This window comes from Leptinotarsa decemlineata, unplaced genomic scaffold, assembly GCF_025532065.1.
Source record: "Leptinotarsa decemlineata unplaced genomic scaffold, Ldec_3_MD MMD2_tig00000576_RagTag_RagTag, whole genome shotgun sequence".
In the NCBI taxonomy this organism is placed as follows: Eukaryota; Metazoa; Arthropoda; class Insecta; order Coleoptera; family Chrysomelidae; genus Leptinotarsa; species Leptinotarsa decemlineata.
Window position 1 is genome coordinate 110,030 of NW_027412551.1, and position 25,253 is coordinate 135,282.

A 25,253-nucleotide genomic window follows, 5' to 3' on the forward strand; every position below is an offset into this window, starting at 1 on the left:
GATCAGGGTCCTGTTGGCTGAAGACGTGTGCACACCTGAAAGGGCTGAAATCATCCTGGAGGCTCGCTTGGACGGAAGTGCGAGTAGCGGCAAGGTGGTAATGTTCGAGCCCAAGATACACGATGAGAAAATTGGATGAGGAATCGCACTGGGAAAGACCCTGTTGCGTGTTGATAAAGTTGTGCCGGTCAGGGTCATGAATGTCAACTACTATCCCGTGACCTTGAAGAAAAGAACAATGCTGGGGCACTGTTCGTCCGTTTCCTCTGTGATACGGAGTGTACGCAGTTCGGTAAGCCAATCCAACAATTTGCCTAAAGAGTTGGAGAAGTTAATTAACATTTCCTCCAAAGACATACCACCAACTCACCGATCAAAATTGAGGAAGTTAGTCAAGAAGTACCAGGAAATCTTCGATATTGGAGAAGGAGAAGGCGGCAGAACGAATGTGGTTCAGCACAGAATCGACACTGGGAATGCCTGACCAATCCGGCAATCAGCTAGAAGACTCCCTCTTGCCAAGAGAGAAGAGGCAGACAAGATAGTCAGGGATATGGGAGAAGAAGGAGTCATCGAACCTTCTGACAGCCCCTGATCTTCCGCAGAAGATCTTTCGCAAGAAGAAGGACGGCTCGACAAGGTTCTGCGTGAATTATCGCCAACTAAATCACGTGACGAAGAAAGACAGCTACCCTTTTCCAAGAATCGACGACACCCTAGACACGCTAGCCGGCTCTACAATTTTCTCGACTTTGGATTTGAAGAGTGGATATTGGCAAGTTGAATTGGCCCCAGAAGATCGAGAGAAGATTGCTTCCACCATCGGCTCAGGATTGTAGCAGTTCACGGTTATGCTATTCGGGATTTGTAATGCTTCAGCGACCTTCGAGAGATTGACATATTTTTTTAGGATAGATTCGTTTTTGAGAAAAAGCCTTTTTGGCTTTCTATTCCTCCATATTTATACAAAAAATGTGTAGAACTTTCGAAGGAAGGAAAAAAAATCAAGTTCAAATTATGACTGGACTAACCCGTTACTGAAAATTAATAACACTATCCATGGATGTAATTGAGTTCAAAATGAAATATTCACGTGTAGATCATGCATGAAAGTTATCTTCAGATACAAACAAAAAAAAACATTAAATAATACTGAAGAAAAAGGTCACCCGAAATAACCACTTTCTATGAAATTACTTTTCCCTATTCAGTTTGTCCTAATCTCTCCTGAAATATATGTTTCTTTCAATTATCCATATTTTTGAATAATTCATCAAACTTCCATACATTATCACAAGACCTTAATTTTTTTGAGTTGCGTTCCAACATACAACTTTTCAACGACAATAAACCTTTTGGAGAATGGTGCATTTCATTAGTTCGGACTTCCAATGTCTTATATGACAGTTGTCACCCGATGACGATTGTGGATACTAACAATCGAAACGTCGTGTAGTACCTTGGTTGAAATCTTTTAATTTTTATTTTTCATTTCTTGTTAATGATTTTTTAATTTTCATCTCGTGTTAATAGTTCAATTTTTCATTCTTTTATTTTTATTTTTTAATTATTGTTTATATTTTATTTCATCGTAATTTCAGTTGTTTTGCTTGATATAATTGTTATTTTTCAGCTAATCTTTTTAATGTTTTACAGATTCTTTCAGGGATTTCAAAATCAATCTATATCATACTAGACAATGGAAGTCCGAAGTATGAAGTAAAAAACTTTGGTCTTCATTCAGATGACTAACTGAGGTTGTCTATTCGAACTGATCTGTTCTGAATGTCAGAATCAGGAAAATGCTTTGCGATACGCTTGTTTCTTGCATGCAAATCATGCCGTCGTAATGTGTGGATCAAATTTACTACATTTTTATGAATTCATACTGCAAAAACTACAGAACTTTCGTGTGCGATTCATATTAGGAGTGTCTAAGAGACAACATTTTACTCAACATATAGTGTGTAAAAGCCATATGGAATCAATTCATTACTTCGGTTACTGTACAAATTTAAAACAAATCCTGGAACATGTCAAATGTAAATTATAATTTGACATTCCTCAACGTAAATATGCCACCTATATCTTCAACCCCCTTCGAATGCGAGGTACAACGTACAACCCCCAATTTTTTTAATGAGAATGTAGGTTTGTGATATATCTTTGGAAAGTCTCTTCATTCTCTATTCAAAGATGTTATCGCTTTTGAGTTAATTGCAACAATCAAGATGAAAAAAAAATGAAATGTAATAAAACTTTTTCAACATTATTTAATATATCAGCAGTGACTGACCTAATCGCAGGCGCAGTCATTCAAATCTGAAGGTCTCGTTTTGTACACATTGCTCTTCACATATCCACATCAAAAGAAAACTAATGATGAAAGATCAGGTGATCGCGCTGGCCATTTAATCAATCCTCGCCCCCCTATCCACCCATTGGGAAATTTTGTATCGAGACATTGCCGGATATCAACTTGGTAATGGGGTGGTGCTCCATCCTGTTGAAACCATACTGTATTCACTGGAACTTGAGGGTTTCCTGGATCCAAATAATTATCGCCATTCAAGTTGCCTTCAATGAAAAACGGACCAGTGTTATGATTTACTACACTCCCTGCCGCAACATTAACCTTTTGAGGTTATTGCGTGTGTTCTTCTCTCATCTAGTGGGGCTTTTCCGTTGACCAGTAGCGGCAATTCTGCTGATCAGCATGATAGTTAGGAGACAAAGTACACTCATCAGAAAATGTCTTAATTGAAATATATTGTTATCCAACATGTCCTCCATCATTTGCTCGCAAAAATAAGTTCTTCTATCAAAATCGTCTTTCATGAGCTCCTGAGTAGTTATCATTTTATAGGAATGCATTTTATTTTCTTTTTATATGTTTACTATTGATGTATGGCTAACATTGAATGTAGTGGATGCCTGTCTACTCGATGTATGTGGGTTTTTCTCAAACTCAAGCATCACATCTAATTTGAGTTCATCACTCATTGCATTGGCAGCTGCTTTTTGTATCTGCCCCACATGACCAAGCTCGTCAAACTGCATCTCTATTTTACTTATTGTTCCTTGAGATATGGGCGGTAAATTAGGAAATTTTTCATAAAATAGGCGAGCTACTTTCTGTTTCGTTCGGGTTTCATCTTCGTAACCGGTCATTTGTAAAACTTTTATTTTTTACATATTACGCTTATCGGCTCTATAATAGGTCACCGAATTCGTACAAAAATACATTCGTACCTACATTTTGAAATATGAACCTATTTTTCAAGATGTGAAACAGAATAGAACTTTTGTTTTGGTTGGTTTCCGAGTTTTGCCGTGGTCTTCTTTGGTTATAATCCCCAAACGTTTCGACTCCAACTGCGGCAGTCATCTTCAGTGGCGTGGTCGAAATACTCTTTTTGACGTGTCAACTGAAACTCAGAAGAGTACTTCGACCACTGCCGCAGTTGTAGTCGGAACGTTTGGAGATTATAAACAAAGAAGATCACAACAAATTCAGGAAGCCAACCAAAATATTGACGTTGGCCGTGAAAGCCTAAATTCCTATGTAAATAGAATTTTTATTTTGAATATCACAGGGCACCCAGGAAGACGTTGGAAAAATGGGGTTGATTATGATAATATCTGGTATTGGAGGATCACTGATAACTGGATACATCCTTGACAAAACGCATAAATTCAAGTGAGTTTTCTATACAATCATTTTCATTTTATGATACTTTCATTGAGTAACCTTTCTCTATATTATATTCGATATCAATTCTATAGATGTAATTAACTATGAATAACCTTGAAATGATTTGTACTTTCGATTGTGCTGAATGAAAATAAGATCTTCGTGAAATATTAGTGATACGTTTGTGAAATGGAAAGTGATTCAATATACGATACGAATACTCAACAGGATTTGTAAATTGTAAAGATGTGTGTCGAGTTCGAAAATTAAACTCCCTTCCATATCATGAATGAATTATTTCATCCATAATATCAACCACTAGAATTTCAACATATTATTCAAAAACAACCTGTATATTTTTACGCTTTCATAACTGGGTGCAGTAGAATCTAAAAATGGCGAGTAAATCCATTCATCAATTTCTAAAAAACATTCGGCGTTGGATTCATTTATTGATCCATGCATTCACTCCAGAGTTCCTGACTCATCCAGACAAAAACAAAAACAGAAAAAATAATGAGAAATGAAAAGGTAGAGGTGCGAGCAAAAAAGAAAAAAGAAGTAACATAAAAATTTTGCATGAACAATAAGAGGAACAAGAAGGTAGAAAAGGAAAATATTCTGCTGAATCAAATGAAACCACGATAAATGGTTGAGAAAAAAAAACAGCACAAGGAATAATTGAAAATGCTACAATTCCTGAAGAAGCAGCTGCGTGAACTGAAAGACCTATATAGTGTGGATCAACAAATTATCCACAAAAAATGAAGCAGAATAACAGCAAAATGAAATGTACAGAGTACGCGGTGAAATTACAAAAGTTAGTGAAGAATATTTCACTGATAAGGTTAGAGAAGTCAAGATCAGTTAGCAAGATCAACAGAGGGGTCATGAAAGGAGTGAGACAAAGCACACAAACCAATTGATTAAGAATGTGAAAATTCTCGAATGACCACCCAACCTGCCCTCTTCAAATATATCATATCCGTTTTGATGATAAAACTCCCACCAGCAGCAGTGAAGATATTGCAAGGAAGAGCATTGAAGCTTCTGATCTTGGGTCATATACCGTGAATAATTCGAAGCAACAGCAATTGCTGGATAGATGGAGATAATGCCACTGCCCTAGTTCTGGAGGAGTTGGGCACTGGAAAGCTGCTTACGAAGTAGTCAAAATGCGATATAAATATCAATATTTTATGTAAGTTAATGAACATCAACTTGGAAAACACATCAACTCAACATTCCGAAGATGAAATGATAAATTTAAAAAAAAAGTAATTAATACAGTGTTATGTATGATTTTCACTATAACAGGTTTCACAAAAACCGCGACACGTGTTTCTCAAGCATAAATTAAAACTGCTTGAGAAAGCTATTGTATAGCAAAACACGTGTTGTGGTTTTTGTAAAACCCTTCATAGTAAAAATCATACAATAAACTGTATTAATCAGTTATAATATGAATTTTTATCAACGATAAATTTTCGTTAATTTCTCTGTAATAATATTCTACATTTGACCTTCATAAACTTCGTTTGAGGAAAGATAAACCACATACAGGATTTGGTTAACTCCAGCTCATTTTTCTTAAATGATTCGTATTTTGTTTCAAGATTATTAACGTGTGCTTTTATATTTTTAATGTTCAACTAGAGCGAGAGATCATAGCCTATTTTCTTCATTAATAATCTCAAGAGAAAAAACATGGGATGAGAGGTTGAACTTCGAATTTTTTTCAAACCTCTATGAGCTGTACCACGTAATGAACAGAAATATCGGAAAGTTGTGATATCATATTTACTCGATGAAAATGGATGATGAGTAATTACAAAAAAATTGTATAATGATGATTATGAATCAGGATAGCACATAGAGTGTTTATCAAAGAAAAAAAATTGTTGACAATGAGTATGAAAAATACATAAATGTCCTATAAATATGAAAATATAGATGAAATATAATGTAAACTAAAGTATAGAAAACACTGAATAAAAACCAAGAACAAAGGTTGAAACATACATACACATAAAACATGCTAGGTTAAAAATGATCCGTATAGAACTCTGTCAAACTATAAAGGGGTCTCCTACTCAAAATTCATTTAATTATTTTTCTGTATTGATTGGTAACAAAATTTGTCTCTTCAGTGTAACTCGGCAGATGGTTATACATCTTAACACCCTTACCTCAAATGAGACTCTACCTGAGCGTGATTTTGCTTTTCAACTTCCTGATCTCTCTGTTCTCAATGATACCGCTCCGCTCGTTACAGATGAATCATGAAGTGAACATTCATTCAAAAGTTATAATATATAATATCAAGGAAGAGTAGATTGGAATCACACCATGACTTGATTTTCTGTATATCATGAGCTCTTGTCTCATTGATTAAATAGAAACCTTTACTATGCCACAATATAGTGGTGTCCTCAGCAAAAAGAGTGAATGTTCCAAATACACTTATGTTCATCAAATAGTTAATATACAACAGGAACAATATAGGACCGAGAACCGATTCCTGTGGTGAATCAGTATTCATTTCAATACTGTTTGAACATTCAGTCATTTTTACAATCTGACTGCGACCATTGAGATACGACTCAATCCACCGTTTGAGTCGTATCTCGTATTCCTCTACATTCATAGATATCCATATGGGGAGCCAGAAAGTAGGTGTTGGTTTGATCGCACCTGTAATAAGTCGCATTGTGTGGTTGAGATGGACATCTGGACAACTAGGCCATCGTGAGCGCTATCAAGCCACACCGCTGCTGTTTTCGACAGATGTTCTTTAAAACTAAACGTTCTGTCTAATATAACCCCTAGGTATTTAGGTTGATTATTGTGTTTAAGTAGCATGCCTTCAAAGTAGATTTGCAGTTCTCTATTGGCTAACTTGTAGTTCAGGTGGAAACTAGAGACCTGTGTCTTAGCAGCAGTTGGTTTTCGTCTCCACTTGCTAAAGTATTGCCCGATAGCCAGTAGGTCGTTTGTTAGGATATCCTCGGTGACTTCAATATCTTTGTGTGTAGCAGCTAGGGTCCAGTCGTCAGCGTATCCGAACTTTCTCGAACTCTTTCAGGCATGTCAGTAATATACCGGGTGTCCCAGAGCTTTTAGGCCAGCAGATATCTCAGTTACCTGCAGAACAAAAATCAAAACAAAAATATGTATCATAGGAGAACACAAGCACTTTCATGCAGCATAGCAAAATCCACCCCCTGGTAAACAACCCCCAAGAAACCACCCCTAACTTTTGTTTTTCAAATGGCACGCCCATGTTTGTTTTGGTTCAACTTACAGTCTTTTTCATTTCTCGGTCAATGATGTATCATGGTAGGTAGAATGACATGCAGAATCATAGAAAATAAAAACATAATTGAAATATTAATGTTAAAGGTCATCTGTATTTTGATACATGATACTACAGAAAATGTTCAAAATGTTGGCCAGCACTTGCCACACATGCTTCAAGTCGCCGAATCAGCGCGCGAGTACAGGAAGCCCTAATCATTTCCGGAGTAACGGTATGACAAGCCTCTAAAATTTTTTGGGTTAAATCGTCAATATTCATTGGTTGTGTTGCGAAGGCAACTCGTTTCAGATATCCCCACAGGAAAAAGTCCAGTGGCGTGAGATCTGGAGAACGTGCAGGCCATCGCACAGGTCCACTATTTCCAATCCAACGGTCTCGAAAAGTATCATTGAGGAATGTAGTAACTACATTATGGTTATGTGCAGGAGCACCATCTTGTTGCCACCACATTTGTTGTCGTTCTTCAAGTGGAATATCTTCCAGGAGGGCAGGTAAACAATTTTCCAAGAAATGTAAATATCGGTGGCCCGTCAAAGTGTCTTGGAAAAAATGGGGCCCGATGAGTCGTCCATTATGTAAACCACACCACACGTTCACACCCCACATTGTTTGGAAATTGGTTTCTCTAATCCAGTGAGGGTTGTCCTGTGACCAATAGTGCATGTTATGTCGATTAACAGTACCATTATTATGGAAGCGGGATTCGTCACTCCACAAGATTTGATTGAGGATGTTTGGATTGTCATGGACTAAAACTTGAATGTGAGCAATGAATGCCGTTCGTCTTTCGAAATCGGTAGGTCTGAGTCCTTGGTGTAAATGAATTTTGAAGGGATGATACTTGTACTGTTTGAAAATTCTTTGCACAGATGACTTACTGATCCCAATCTCTACCGCCAATGCACGAACCGAAATATGAGGATGTGCTTCGGCGTAGGCCAACACATTTATGCAATTTTCCTCAGTTCGCACGGGCGTAGGATGTACTTGATCTGTTTTTCCTGGAAATGATCCCGTTCGCATGGTATTTTCTACATACGAAAACGTATTACGACCTGATTGTCGACGATCAGGAAAGCGCTGCCCATACAGCCTCTCCGCAGCACGTTTATTCTTTCGGCATTCACCAAAAATTAAAAGCATATCAACGTATTCGTTGGGAGTGAAGGTAAAAGGCATTTTGATATTCAACAACAATATCACGACTGATGGCAATGTGTCATCCAGATATCAGAGGAATGAAAGGAAGCACAAAAAGTTCTAACATTTTATCGCCTCTTTTTCTGCGTAGCGTCCACTTTTTCTGGTGTCTACAATGCAGAACAATTCGATCAGTCCAGTTAATAGTACCCACTAACGTATTCAATTTTCTCGAACAATTATGATATATCGTTGGTTGAGAAATAACAAGAGCTGCCAGTTGAACGACAAACAACATGGGGTTGCCATTTGAAAAACAAAAGTTAGGGGTGGTTTCGCAGGGGTTGCTCGCGAGGGGGTGGATTTTGCTCTGCTACATGAAAGTGCTGGTGGTCTTCTATGATATACATATTTTTTTTTCAATTTTTTTCTGCAGGTGACTGAGATATCTGCTGGCCTAAAAGCTCTGGGACACCCGGTATAAGTTGAACGGTAGAGTTCATGATCCCCATGGTAACCCGTTGTTAAGCTTCTTCTGAGCAATCATGTTATTACACAGGAGTACTTGGCATTTTCTATTGGAAAGTATAGCATCTATCATGTCTATTGTCTTCTTGCAGGGTATTGCACGCATGACTTTGAAAATGATGACTGATCTCCAATCAACGCAATCAAACGCTTTTGTAAGGTCACAAAACACTATGTGCCCTGTATAAACATTATATGCTCTGATATTATTCTGATGATGATCAAATTCGTGAAACTTTCAAGAACACAGGAAACCATTACATAGTAATCAATATCAAATTGGAATTGTCGATCAGAAACTGGCATATAAAAATGTAAATTGATGATGGCTCACTTAGTACGCCACTCTGTATGAAAGCTTCATAAACATATTCTGTCCCCATAAAACAGAAATTTTTAAGGTTTTCCCATATGTCCGACACACAAAATTGGATTTCAAACATAATATTACTTTATATTGTTCAACTTTGGTAAATCCAATCCACCCAATTTTTACCCGGGTCTTCACTTCGACTTTGCATCGAGATCTGATTTGAAGATTTGAATTCGAATAGTCTTATGTAATCTCCATAAAATACTTTTTTAGACATAATCAAATACCTATTCATACCTTTCATCAATCATAATGGAACACACAAAATTGGATTTCAAACATAATATTACTTTATATTGTTCAACTTTGGTAAATCCAATCCACCCAATTTTTACCCGGGTCTTCACTTCGACTTTGCATCGAGATCTGATTTGAAGATTTGAATTCGAATAGTCTTATGTAATCTCCATAAAATACTTTTTTAGACATAATCAAATACCTATTCATACCTTTCATCAATCATAATGGAACATTATCTATTATCCCAATTATTTTTCAGGGAGACATCCATTATCATATTTCTGTCATGTGCCATTAGCTTGGGAGCAATATGGTACGCTCTAACAATCCGAAACAAGATGTTGACATATTTAGCAATAGCCGTATTTGGGTAAGTGAAGAATTATTTTGACCTTCGATGATGAAGTAATCTATAATCAATTTGTCCGATGTTAGCCATGGTCTGCAGATTTATATGCTACTGCAGCAGACATCAAAAGTCGATGAAGCAACTGTCGAAGTGATCTACCTTGCTGAGATGCGCCAACGGAAAATTGTCGTGGTGCCTTTGTACCGACTAGACGTGAAAACATGTATAATGATGCATCTTTGTAGGAGTTTGTATCCTAAATTGTCCGTTTCGTGGTTATACATTATTCAAGAATTGGAAGGCTAAGTTTGGAGTAGAGTGTATGAAACAAAATGGTTTTAAATGTAGTCTGTGATATCTACAAGAGTATGGATCTTCTACCCCGACGATGAAGAAGCTGAGGTTGGCGCATTTCTCTTCAAGGCAGCTCTTCATGCGGCCAATGAACTTGGCTCCATTTGTTTCTGTGACTTCATGAAGATACACCAGATACTGAGTTTTCTACAAAAGTATTGGAGACCTTGGTTTATCCAAGAACTTGACATTCATTTTCCTCACTTCAATTGGGCTGAAATCGGAAACGGAGGAATTCATCATGGCCCACTTGGATGGTGTCTTCATCACCTTGGTCTATTGTAGACGAGTGATTGGTATAGAGTCCATCCAACCCCTAAAGCTACCAGAACCCTTTTACCTCCACTTCTATCAGAGTTGACACTTTGAATTGTCCGTTTCATGGTAATTCATTCCTCGACAGCTGGGAGGCCTAGTTCGAAGTGAAGTGTCTATAAAACTAAATAGTCTTGAATGAAGCTTGTGAAGTCAACAGGAGTATGAATCTTCCCCTCTGCATGGTCCTTGACGATGAAGAGTTTGATGTTGGCACATTTCTCTATGCGGCCAATAAACTTGGCTCAATTTGCTTCTGTGACTTCATGAAGATACGCCGGATCAGGAGTTTCTTGCAAGAATATTGAAGACCTTGGCTCATTCAAGAACTTGACTTACACCTCCCTCAGGTCAAATGGGCTCAAATTGGAAACGATGAAATTAATCATGGCCTACTGAAATGGTGTCTTCGTCATGGGTATAGAGTCATATGACACTAGATACAGGGCCTGCCGCGAGGCTACCAAAACTCTTATACCTACCTACCTTATTACCTAATATTCCGGTAACATAGTGTGACAATAAGACAGCAAGAAGACTTGAAAAATTCCTTGTATTGTCTCACAACTGACTTGGACAAATGATGTCGAATATATTCACTGTTTATAATTTGATGAGTTATTTCTGCCTATAATCACTTCACTTAAAATTTTATTGTATTGTTTATGTAGTGATAACACTTCGCGAATTATTGATTTTTAGAGGAAATCGTGACAACCGTGAATCGTGTAGGCGTTCATTTGCTGAATGGAACATAATTTAACTGCAATATCCAATATCCAACATCACATCCAGAATACTATATTTTGACAAATGTCAGAGTTGAGATACTGCTCGATTTGCAAATGGTTTCTAATTGTCACTTCATCCAATGATCCGCATACAGTGTGTCACACTTTTTAGAATTTAGAAGTGCTCTCAGAAAAGTTTTTGTGAATTGAAGAATTATATCGGTATATAACAATAGGTTCAAAGGTTATGTCAAAAATCAAGTTGAAAGGCTAACTTATAAATATCACCACGACTTATTATGAATAGCATTATCATATTCCAACCAATTCACGAAATCATATCGATACATCATATAAATAAAGCTTTTTCTGGAATCACTCCTTCTATTGAAGAAAATCAAATCGTATGAAAATCAGTTTTTGTCTGTCGTACAGACAGACAAGGCGGAGACTTTGAATGATAGAAATTTGATGAGTATCATGATTTCATTTTAGTCTGATCAATAACCTTGATTGATGGGGAGAGTGGTGTGCTTTTATTAATTTTTTCTGTCAGTTTGTTGAAATATGTGTCAACAGTACATAATCCACCCTTCTTTCTTTTATTCGACTCAGAGCCGCATGCGCTGGACATTTCTCTACAGAACTGCGTGATCCACAGCTCTCAATAAAATCAAAAACAACGTCCATTTGTTGATTCAAGCTGTACATCAATACGTTGTTGACAAAATCCTTCCTATTGATTAAGTACCTTTATTTCAGTATTCAAGAAACACTTCATTGTGATATTTTCACTACACATTTTCACAAAAACGCAACACGCCATACAATAGCTCCTTCATTTATATACTTCGTTTAAGTATTTGAAATTGAATTAAAATACAAATAGATTTTGAATAATTTTTCAGAATGCTTCTTTATGCTTATTCAATTTGATAATTTCGAAATATTTTCGAAAAATTACCGATGAAGTCATAGATTGAAAGGAGTATATTTTGAAGAGAGATTCATTTATGGGGAAGAAAGAATTTAGCTTTCTACTTCTCCATCTTCATACAAAAAAGTGGGAATCTTTAAAAAAAGTAAAGAAGTGATCAATTTCAAAAAAGTTGACTTTATATAAAGTTGTGAAGATCATATGAAGAAGTAACTTTCAAATACAAACTGAAAGAAAATCCCCCTCGAAATTTACGAATCAAAAATAATTTCGAAACGAATAGTTTTATATGAGCAATGGAATATACAAAAAATACTTTTGGTATTCCAATCATTCATTATGGAATTATTAATAATAGTAATAATAATAATGACTTTTATTCGTGATAAAATAAAATCGATACAATAATATAAGAGTTGGGTATAAAAATGAATAAACATAATGATATCCACAGAAGTATCATACACACTTGTTTGTGGAATTACAATAGAGACAGTCATGAAAAAATAGAATATGAAACTGAGTGTAAAAGTAAATATACATTAAATAAAATGATGCCATTATAACAGTATAGGTAAACTTGAGTATACATACATTTCGAAATCTGCAGAAATCTTATATCTAATGAATAATGGGTATACACACACATACACACACATATATATATATATATATATATATATATATATATATATATATATATATATATATATATATATATATATATATATATATGGTGTGTGTATATATATATATATATATATATATATATATATATATGTATATATATATGGTATATATGTATATATGTATATATATACAGGGTGTTTCAGAATTCGATGGACAAACTTATACCACGTCATTCCTCTTGCAAAATGATGAAAAATGAGGTAGGACATGTGTGTCCGGAAATGAGCCGTTTCAGAAATACAGGGCGTTGAAGTTGCAAAATAAAAAGACCCTTTTCGTCGTAGCTCCCGGACTGAAAGGAATAAATTAATGAAACTCAGCAAATCGATTACGAGCTAGAATGTGCTTCCTCCAGTGGTATGTTTGCTTCAGTATCAGTAGCCAGTGGCGTTCCAGCGGGGTAATAGCTTATATTTCCCCCCTTATTTTCTACGCCACTGACTTTATATCCACAACCGTCTTTTTTTTGAATTCCTTGATCAATTTTACGTAAAAAGCAAATAAACATTCACTATGAAAAAACCAGTAGTTTTCGAGAAAAATTGAGTTGAACTGATACGTGCAGTCTTATATGGGAATAATCGATTAAAATAATCGAAATTCCAAAACCAAAATTATTTGAACTCTTTTATGATTTTACCATTAATTTAGCGCTTGCAAGTGATGGTAATTATTGTGGGTTTTCTATAATCGTACCAATTTTTGTTATGTTCAGCATATTGTAATGACAAATCATAACTCTTGAGGCTTATTTTCGTGCTTGTCAATAGATTTCATTGTTGAAATGTTTTCATTGTTCTCAGATCTTCGAGTGACTTTGTGATCTGAAAATAGTGACCCCAAATAAAATTTGCGATCATTCGGAATCTCGACTGAGTTAGGCTCCAATAATCCTAAAATAACACCATTATTCTGGATTTTGGGAAAATTATTTTTTGTTCACAATTATCCTGTCTTTCCCATTCGTGAAATCACACTTCTCTTTGTAGAATCGTGAATATCTTGAAGAATATTCATTAATAAGAAAATGAAAAACATTCTCAAAGTATACAGTGTTTTCAAATTTTCACAGATGAAGCCGAAAAACAAAATTTTACCAGTAGACTCTAATTATACGCCTGAAAAAAAGAAATGTATTTGGAAGAAGTCAATTTATTTGAATAACCATCTGATAAGATCTTCGCTAACTCTAGTCAGTAAATGAATTTTTTTAAATAAATGAAGAAATGGAAGTTGTCTATTTACAGCTAATTACGTAACTCTCAGTTGGATGTCGGTACTCATAATTCATCTTTGAGTAGAAATATCATGTTCAAAATATACCTTCTCTACACATATTTTAGATAATGTGATAAGAAACAAATACTGTTGAAATTCTAGAACAGTGAGTCATAAACACGAATTTCTTTTTGAAATTTACATTGAAAATTCAAATTTGCTTTTGAATAATAATGAGAACATCTGATGAATAATCAATAGGATAATTGTTCGAAATTTTTTCCGTCAACACTTATACACGATCTGCAACGGCGCAACATAGAAAATCGCACTTTTTCAAATGATTCTAAATTTTCGGCAATCGTTATCGATGCAGCTTGAATGCGGGCGACTAATTCTTCTTGGCTTTTTGGTTCTGTTTCATAAACCAGTGACTTCATATGACCTCAAAGAAAATAGTCAACAGGATTCAAATCTGGTGATCTGACAGGCCATTTGTGGGGTCCACCTCGACCAATCCAATTGTCACCGAATTTCCGATTTAGGTACTCTCTAGCAGCTAACGAAAAATGAACAGAAGCACCGTCGTGCTGAAACCACATTCCATTCCGGATATTCAGAGGAACATCTAACAATTCAGGCAATACTTCTCCCAAGAAAGTGCTATAATTGTCCCCATTCAAATTATCTGGTAAAAGATAAGGACCGACTAAACGGTTTTCTACTATTCCTGCCCAAACATTCAATGAAAATTTTGTTTGATGGCCATGAGGATGAATAGCAAAAGGATTTTCCTCGGCCCAAATATGGCTATTGCGAGAATTGAAAATACCTTCCCTTGTGAATTTTGCCTCATCAGTGTATAACACTTGCTTGTTAAGCATTCCGGATTATTTCTCCACATACTTAAAAACCATCGAGAAAATTCAATTCGATCTGGATAGTCCTCTGGTTTCAGTGCCTGAACTTTTCTCAGTCGATATGGGTATAACTGCTGTTCATGCAAAGTCCTCCAAACAGATGATGAAGACACATGCAGCACTCTAGCTATAGATCTACTACTTTCAGACGGATGTTCAGCAGCATAGTTCAATATCTCCTCTTCTGTGATATAATTTCTTACAGTTCTCTGTATACCTGCATTCCTTCTGGTAATTAAAAAACTTCCTGTTTCCCTGAGTCTTCTGTCCACGTTTTCGAACGTTTTCCAATTAGGAATTCTATTTCTTCCAGGAAAATTTTCACGATACATTCTTTGTGCCAACCTTCCATTTCGTCCCGATTTTCCATAAATAAGGTGCATGTCCGCTAACTCTTTGAATGTAAAATTCATTTTTATTATACGAAATACACAATCAAACACTTTCTGACAGCTACGTTAACTTGGAAGTGTCATACGAATCTCATTTCATTTCCACAGCCCCCTAACAAATTTATTGTTTTCAATGAATAAAGTAATCCTCATTGCTTAGGTGGATCAAAGATTGTTATAAGCCACGTGAATGTATTCTGAAACTATTCAACCAGTGGCTGAAGAACTCGAGAATATCGGTACAGTTATCTAACAAAACTATAATAGATATGCCCAGGAAACATTGTAGATGGCTGAGGTTGAAACAAGTAATGGTATTTTGGTTAATCGATAAAACTTGGATTTTTACCCAGTGAGAGAAGATAATTCGATAAAACATTCTGAGTTAAGTTTTGCCAACTATTCGTAATTGTCTTTGAAAATCGTTTGGATGGAACATTTTATTAAAAAATAAATCTCGAGGTAAAGCCATTCAGTAGGTCTGCGGGCTCACAACATATCTGCAAAAAAAGTTGGTAAAATGGTAGAAAATCCGCAATATGTTGCCGAAGTGAATAATTTTTCAAGCACACAATGAATGGTAGAATGATGAAAGAGTTCAAATAATTTCGGTTTTGGAATTTCGATTATTTTACTCGATTACTAATATTCCCATATGAGAATGCACCTATCAGTTCAACTCAATTTTTCTCGAAAACTACTGGTTTTTTCATAGTGAATGTTTATTTGGTTTTTACGTAAAATTGATCAAGGAATTCAAAAAAAAAGACGGTTGTGGATATAAAGTCAGTGGCGTAAAAAATAAGGGGGGAAATATAAGCTATTACCCCGCTGGAACGCCACTGGCTACTGATACTGAAGCAAACATACCACTGGAGGAAGCACATTCTAGCTCGTAATCGATTTGCTGAGTTTCATTAATTTATTCCTTTTAGTCCGGGAGCTACGACGAAAAGGGTCTTTTTATTTTGCAACTTCAACGCCCTGTATTTCTGAAACGGCTCATTTCCGGACACACATGTCCTACCTCATTTTTCATAATTTTGCAAGAGGAATGACGTGGTATAAGTTTGTCCATCGAATTCTGCAACACCCTATATATATATATATATATATATATATATATATATATATATATATATATATATATATATATATATATATATATATATATATTATACGTATACATATATACATACACACATATATATAGGCTATTCATAATCATGTAACAATATATTTGGACAGCGGTTCAACCTTCGATTAATTTATGAATATCCATTCTTGCACTTTCCTTTACAAATGATATTAATTGTTTTTTGAAGCGTATCAGAGAAGTTTCATATGTAATTTCGTTTGGTAAATAATTTAATAATTTGGGAGCTAGATACCGATAGCTTCTCTGTCCTATAGATTTGGAAATCAGTGGTATACAATGGTGGTGCCTTTTTCTCGTTGCATATGCATGGTTTGGAGTGTCATGTTCAGCTTTGTTCTTGAATAGCTGACATCCTATCTGAACGATGAATAATTGTCTTATATCTGAAATTTGTGTTTCTTTATACAGCAAATTACTTGCATATCTTGCAGGTTTATTGAGTAGTATTCGAATAAATCCTCTTTGAGAGACTTCAAGAGCATGTAGGTGAGTTTTTGATACTCCTCCCCAACCAATTATACCATAATTTGAGTGTGATTCGACTAAACTGTGGTATAGAATTTTTTTGTATTTGTAATTTAAGAACTTCCGTTCTGGTGTAGAAAGGAAACTGAATACGCCAAGTTACTGATAAATAAAATATTAATATATATATATATATATATATATATATATATATATATATATATATATATATATATATATATATATAGTAGATTTATTATCTCTAAACCCAAACTGAGATGTTGACAGTAGATTATATTTGGTTAGAAATGTACGTAATCTGGCTTTTAGAATTTTTTCGAGAATTTTCTGATCGATGACAAAAGGAATATAGGCCTATAATTTGTGACATTATCTGTTTCGCCGCTTTTGAAAATTGAAGTTACTATTGAGTTCTTCAGAACTGAGAGAAATGTCCCAGATTCAAATGATTTATTTATGATGTCCATTAGACGTTTGCTAATGAAGTCAATAATAATCTTAAGAATTTCGGCTTTGATTCCTTCGTGTCCAGGAGATGTATTATTCTTCAATTCATTCATAGTATTCCTTGTCCCATTCATACTTGTAAGTGTGAGAAAAACTGAATTATTCGTTATATTTTTCATATTTTTTGTAAATAGGATTTTTTCGCTAGGTTTCCTCCTACATTCACGAAAAAGCTGTTGAACATGTCAGCGATTATTTTTTTGTCAGCGATTATTTTTTGATCGGTAACGTCTTCTCCTGTCTTGTTTTTGATGTTATTTATTTGTTATTGAATCAGATATCATCCACAGGAATGCTACACAATTCAGTAAATGAAACAGGTAAAATTTACTTTAATTTACTTACATATGTGAGTAGTTCCTTGGAGGAATTGGTAGAACTCAGGGCTTGTAAGTCAGTTATTTTGTGTTCAAATCATACTGACGGTAGTTTTCAATTTTTGGACGCTTCGAAATTTGAATGAAATAACAAATATGGATATTATTATCGAATTAGTCACTTTCTAGGTTGAATAGTATTACCCTCATTTAGAATATCCTCTACAGACGAAACTCTTTTGGAAATATTACCGAAGAAAAATGAAAGAAAATGAAAAAATGTAGTATTCCATTCACCAAAAATGGTCATTACTCGCTTAATAGATTCACGTCGTTCGCCTCATTCCCAGTAGCGATGTCCGCATCACTCTCTCACTGATTAATATATTATTCTCTAATGTAATATATTGAAATATTTTATTCATTTTGTTCATTGAATTGACTTATATTTCAGGTTTTTCCTGAACGCCTATTTGCCAGCTGGAATGGAATTTGGCACAGAAATAGCATATCCCTCTCCTGAAAGCACAATAATGGGGCTCGTTTACGCCACAGCAATGACTATGTCGGTGATTCTTACTATCATATTTGGAAAGGTCTTAACCTCATATGGATCATCTTGGTGTCTCTTTGGAATGATTGCAGTTTCAATATTAGGATGTGGTTTAACAATATTAACACCAAATACACTGAAGCGGCAAGAAGCTTACCAGAAAAGCATTCATGCAAATTATACACAGATTCTTCAAGGAGAAAATAATATCGAAAGAAAACTGTAGCTACTGTACACCAAAGAGTTTTATTATACTTTTTAAAATCAATTAGCAATATAATATGCATAATATGTATAATATGCAAAATGGAAATTATATGTAATCAGAATATAATCAAAAGTTCAAACCAGAGCCTTAAAACAAATCATTCGTGATTCAACATCCAACAGCGCGATTTCAGCTGCATTGGGTCTCATACATTTGTAGTGCCAGGTTGAACTACAATTGCATTGCTGGACTCAACTGACCTCAAAGGAAAAGCCTATGTGAATAGACACCGCCTTGAAATCATCAGATGACGAATATTAAAAATAAACGAGGCGGCTACAATGCAACTAGTTGAAACCACAGCCAAGAAACTAGTTGCCCTACAGTAAAAGCTGCTGTGCATGTGTGAGTACGGCATTTGTTGAAACCTAGCTTTGCAACAGACCGTCTTAAAGAGTCTCGTTTATGCTTGATTTGAATGTTCGTCATTTGTAAATTCAAGTTTGGACATCCACCGCGAAACGTAATGCGTCTTCTGTCTTTCACTGCAACTTTCACTGCAGTTTCCATTGCAAGGCAGCTAAATGAACTTTCAATCCAACACCAGATACGTTGTAATCACCCGCCAAGTCTCACCTGTGGGGCTAGACTAAACCACTGAATAGTGCTAAGAAAAACAATCCTAAAAGTGATGACATCTTCCTCCACCATCTCCCTTCACTCCACTATGGGATCTACAGAAGATCCAATCCTCGAATATCAAAGACGAGGCTCCGTAAGGTGATAGTTGCGAAGCCAAGCTTCAACATCGACAGCCAAACGAGATTCGTCCTCTGCATTTCACTGCAGCTTTCACTGCAAGGCAGCTAGATGAAACTGTGATCCAACAACAGACAGTGCTGTTTCATCAGTAGCGCTAAGCTGAGGAGCCACGTTTATCTTTGATATTCGAGGATTGAGTTTTCTGTCGATCCCATAGATGACGTTTTCGTGGGAAGAGATGTTAGGCTTGTTCTTTTCAGAACAGTTTAGTGGATCTACCTAGCATTACTGATGAGGCCAGCGCCATCTGGTGTTCGATCACAAGTTCACCTATGCTCATTATTTTAATGAATACACTTTGTTCTGATGATTGAAAGTTGATTATGAAGTTGTTGAGATATTTCATGCTAAAATCTGAGATTTATTCTTCGAAATAATTGTATTGTTTTTCTGCGTGACCTCCTCAAGCTATTTGGAGTATGAGTTTCTCAGAAAAACTTGAATAATCCATATCTTTGGTCTGTTTTTATCAAATATGCATTTCAACAGTACTCCGAATTGGCAAATAACGAGTAATAAAGGTAGGTGAATGTTCAAATTTCGCGAGTTACGTGTATTTGATTAGCAGTTTTTTCAATTTTTTATGTTGATAGACTCATTACAAATATATTTTCACAGTTTCAGCTCTTTTTGTGTGTTTGGCGATTTTCCGCTATCGAGAAAAATGGATCAAAGAATTTGCATCGAATTTTGTGTGAAAGTGGACTAAAGTGATCAAAAACACATGAAATATTGACAATGGCATATGGTGATTTTACTCTGGATCAGAAAAATGTACAAGTGGTACATGCTCTTCACAGAAAAGCGGGAAGAACTGAATAACGACGCTCGCCCTGGACGCCCTGCACATCAATAACCGATGATAATGCTGAGAAAGTGAAGAAAATTGTTATAGAGAATCGTGGAATTACTATTGAAGAAGTTGCTGAGGATGTAGACATATCGGTTGGCTCATGCCATGCAGTTTTTCGTAAATTTTGGGCATGAAACTGGTGGCATCGAAACCAAAGTCCAATCGTCCTAATGGAAGAGCGATAAAAGAATGGCGTTTTGAGACGCCATTTATATATATATATATATATATATATATATATATATATATATATATATATATATATTATATATATATATATATATATATATATATATATATATATATATTAATATATATATATATATATTATATATATATATATATATTATATATATATATATATATATATATATATATATATATATATATATATATATATATATATATATATAATATTGAACCCTTTTACCCTCAGTGTGTCGGGTTATCATTTTCTCTAGTCAGTGTTTTTACAAATAAGACAGTTTCAAGCCATTTACTGTGGAATTACAAATGAAGGTACCCTGCAAAAAAACTAAACTGCTCTAAGAAATCCTGTGAAAAAACTGATAAACAAACTAATATAGATACACTGAAAATCGAAGCATTCAAACAGTATTGCAGTGGCGTACCAAAATGCCGGTTTCAAACTTCATTTGCTCGTGCTGCAGTAAGTCGTATAAATCAAATTTTCTCATAGCATGTTCAGTATGCTCAAGAGAGTTCCGGAATGCATGTGTTAATATTACTATCAATGAACTTCAGATATTAAGCGATCCAAATATAGTCTATGATTGGTCATGCATCAACTGCAGAAAGATTGGCAATCAAATCAAAGATTTGAAAAATATTATCCTAGCCCTACAGAATGATATTAAACTGCTGAAAGAAAAGAGTGAATCAACAGATCCTAGTGCGGAGAGCAGTGGTGATTTTGAAGAGATGATCGAGGAATTGAATGAACGGAATAAACGCAAAAAGAATGTGATGATCTTCGGTCTTCCTGAACAAGATCAAAACGATGATATACCAGTGAGAGTGCAAAAAGATAAAACTGATGTTACTAAGGTCATAAACTTTCTAGATCCAGAAATTGACCTAGTTGACATCAAACCGAGTCGAATGGGCCGCTTTGATGTCGGGAAAAACAGACCAATCAAACCTATATTGAATAGCGAGAGTGAAGTTAGGAGTTTGATCAAGAAGGTATACACCCTGAGAAACAGCCAATTCAACAAAATTTCTATATCTGTTGATCGCACTCGTAGACAACTTGCCCATTACAAAAAACTTAAGGAGGAAGTCGAAAGTAGGAACAGAAACGGAACTGAGGAGTTCAGACTTAAATATGTCAATGGAAATCCAAGGATAGTGAAAGCTTTAAACTAAGTTGCTCCAACAGTTCCAGTTTTGTTTACAAAAACGTACTTTGTTATTACCAGAACGTACGTGGTCTTAAAAGTAAAGTTGATTCTTTCTATGCTTCAGTGAGTGAGGGTGAATATGATTTGGTCGTTTTGAGCGAAACTTGGTTGAATCGGGATGTGCTGAGCTCGGAGCTGTTGCCGGATGAATATGATGTCTTTAGAAAAGATCGTCGACTTGACCTGGTTTCGAAAGTCGATAGTGGAGGTGTCCTATTAGCCTGTAAGAGTACATTCAAAACTGAATTAGTAGATACTTCCCATTTCGATGTCGAATTTCCTTCAATTGATTTATTAATTTTGAAATGCTCCATGAGCTACCAAATCTATCATATTGTTGCGATGTATATACCTGACAAACTAAGTTCGGTTGAATTTGAAGTCTTCTTCGAGTACCTGGAACAACTCAACTATCTCAGTGATGGTTCAGTTATTATGATAGGTGATTTTAATATTCCCAAATTTACTGATGATAACTCTGTCGATACCAAAGTAGCAACAATGAAAAACTTCCTGGAAATATCCAATTTAAAACAATTAAACCAAATTAGGAATAATTTAGGCAGATTACTAGATTTAGTTATTTCCAATTTGGATTGTGAGGTGACCAGGGACTATAATCCATTAGTGTATGAAGATGGGCATCACCCAGCTCTGATGATAAACTTTACTAGTATCATGAATGAACAACCGAATTTTAGAAGTAATTTACAACAAAAATCGTATAATTTCCGAAGAGCAAACTTTCCAGCTCTATATAGAACACTGTATGAGATGAACTGGGATTTTTCCAATGTAACAGATGCTAATATGGCTGTAGAACTATTATATAAAAAAATATTCACCATTTTTGATGAACATGTTCCAGTTTATAGAAATTATGCCCATAAATATCCTCCCTGATTCAATTCGTCCATCATCAAAAATATTGAACTAAAATCTTCTCATAGAAAAAAATATAGAAAATCTGGTTCACAAGCAGAATTCCTTGAATTTGTGAGACTCAGACGTACTATTAAATATCAAATAAAAATGTCCTATAGGGAGTACACGGAGAATTTACAATCTTCTTTGTCAAAGTACCTCAATAAACTCTGGTCATACATTCACTCCAAGAATAATACAACCAGAATACCGGGCAAATTATATCTTAACAATAATACTGTAGAAAATCCGCAAGATATTGTCAACGCTTTTGGAACATTCTTTAGTAGCGTTTTTCAACCTCCAGAACGGAATACAATTGCCAAATATAATGACCAGAATCACGTTTGTATTAATTTCTATCCAATTGAAGAAGGTGAGGTTGTAAGTGCTCTGAAGAAAATGAAGGACAAAATGACATCTGGTCCAGATAACATACCTTCTTTCTTCATCAGGGACTGTTCTGGTTGTCTCACTGTTGTTTTAACTAAGATCTTTAATTTATGTTTAAAAACGAGAACATTTCCTGAAAGGTGCAAAGAGGCTAGAGTTTGCCCGATATTCAAGAATGGCGATAAAGATAAAATCGAAAACTACAGAGGTATTTCATTGCTCTGTAACTTTGAAAAGTTTTTGAAATAATTTTGTATAATCGTATATATTCCTGAATCCGAAATATGATATCTCAAAATCAGCATGGATTTGTCAATAATCGCTCAACAGTGTCAAATCTGATATTTATCACTCAATATATGGCAGAGGCGCTAGATGACCATAGTCAAGTAGATGTCATCTATACAGATTTTGCAAAAGCATTCGACAGAGTGGATCACACCATTCTATTAAATAAATTAAGTGCAATTGGCTTTACTGAAAATGCAAGAGATTTTATAGAATCTTATTTATCAAACAGAAAGCAGTATGTTTCATATAACGGATTCAATTCCGACATTTACCTAGCATCATCTGGCGTTCCTCAAGGATCAAATTTGGGACCACTTCTATTTTTAATATTTGTGAATGATCTATGTAACAATTTAATATGTGAAAGGTTGTGCTTTGCTGATGATTTGAAGATTTTTTTTATTGTGAATGATACGAATGACTGCTTAAATCTGCAGAAACAACTGGATTATATTCAAAATTGGTGCAATATTAACAAGTTATATCTTAACGTTAGAAAATGCAAAGTTCTGAGTTATACTAGAAAAATTACATCAATACACTATTCTTACAAGGTTGAGAATACTCAATTAGAACGATGTACCGAAATCAAGGATTTAGGTGTTATTTTTGACAAAGACTTGAATTTCATAGAAAACACAACCTTAAAAGTCTCCCAAGCACTGAAGACATACGGTTTCATAATGAGACATTGTAGAAACTTCATCAACATCAAAGCATTGAAACTACTGTATTTTTCTAATATACGATCAAAACTTGAATATGCTAGTATTGTCTGGTCCCCTTTTTACGAGTGTCATAAAGCAGCCATTGAGGGCGTTCAAAAAAGATTTTTGAAATTTCTCATCTTCAAAATAGATGGTACATATCCTGAAAGGGAAACAAACAATGAGGAATTATGCATGAGGGTCAATATTGACAGCTTAGAGTGCAGAAGAAATTGTGCATTTGTTATATTTTTGTATAAAATCTTGAATGGCCTTATTGACTCTCCCAGTCTGCTCAGCCTGATTAATATCAATGTTCTTTCATATTTTTCTCGAAATCATGCAACTTTCAAACTTCCAAGAATAAGAACAAATATGCAATTGAAATCTCCACTTTATATAATGTGTAGTGAATTCAATAAAATTAGCAATCGAATTGACATTCATTCGTGTTCCATCAAGTAACTCATCTCGGTGATGAAGAATTAAACAGCATTGTTATATCGATATTTCGTTAATTTTTGATATGTTATTTTAATTATTGTTTAATCTACTAAATATTATTATTAATTTACTCATACACACCATTTTATGTTTTGTTATTCTTTAATATTGTCCTGTAAATGGGAAACTGTTGGACAATAAAGGCTATTATATATATTATATATAACTGCTATACGGATATATATATATATATATATATATATATATATATATATATATATATATATATATATATATATATATATATATATATATATATATATATATATTGATATTTCCCCTGACCATCTAGTCTATTCTTCAGTGTACCCCATCAGAATGTATATATATATATATATATATATATATATATATATATATATATATATATATTTATATATATATATATATATATATAAAAAGAAAGATAGAGGGATATTGAGTGAGATGGTATTATCAATGGATAAAGGTTATTGGACATAGCACTCATAGGAAGGTGGGCAAACCGCAGACACGTGTTTCTGGCTATTTAGCCTTCGTCAGTATGGTACAGCCAAGTGTAAAGGATAGACAACACTTGGTTGCAAGAAAGGGGCCAAACAAAGCAAGCGGATTCAGCATCAGGGGCCAACTGCGATTTCGTGTCATCGTTGGAAGACCTTGTGATTACAAGGACTAACTCCCAACTTCGTCACGGGAGCAGCTATAGCAACCTGCGTGACATCCGGGTCCAAGATAAATAAAAAACTCAACTCCCGTGACGAACCAGAAGATGGCAAATGAGACTTTGCCGAAACGTTGTGAAAATAATCCTAATGGGGATAAAATACACAGAACACTGAGCGAAACCCGAGAAAACAGCTCATCATACTTTATCCGTGAGAATCTTCGAGTTGCTGAGTGATATCGGCAGGATTTTTAACTGT

General features: G+C 34.9%; 1 protein-coding gene across 4 annotated transcripts in view; it reads left to right on the top strand.

Annotated features, from left to right (window-relative positions):
* LOC111512918 (choline/ethanolamine transporter flvcr2b) overlaps positions 1-18,574 on the top strand; it is a 37,200-nt gene extending 18,626 nt beyond the window's left edge. For all 4 annotated transcript variants that reach the window (XM_074174264.1, XM_074174262.1, XM_074174263.1 and 1 more), the window contains 3 exons: positions 3,597-3,700; positions 9,554-9,664; positions 18,124-18,574. In XM_074174264.1, coding sequence (XP_074030365.1) covers positions 3,597-3,700; positions 9,554-9,664; positions 18,124-18,448 — 540 coding nt within the window. In that variant the 3' untranslated portion in view covers positions 18,449-18,574. The remainder of the gene's footprint in view (positions 1-3,596; positions 3,701-9,553; positions 9,665-18,123) is intronic.
* Positions 18,575-25,253: the final 6,679 nt, after the last annotated feature.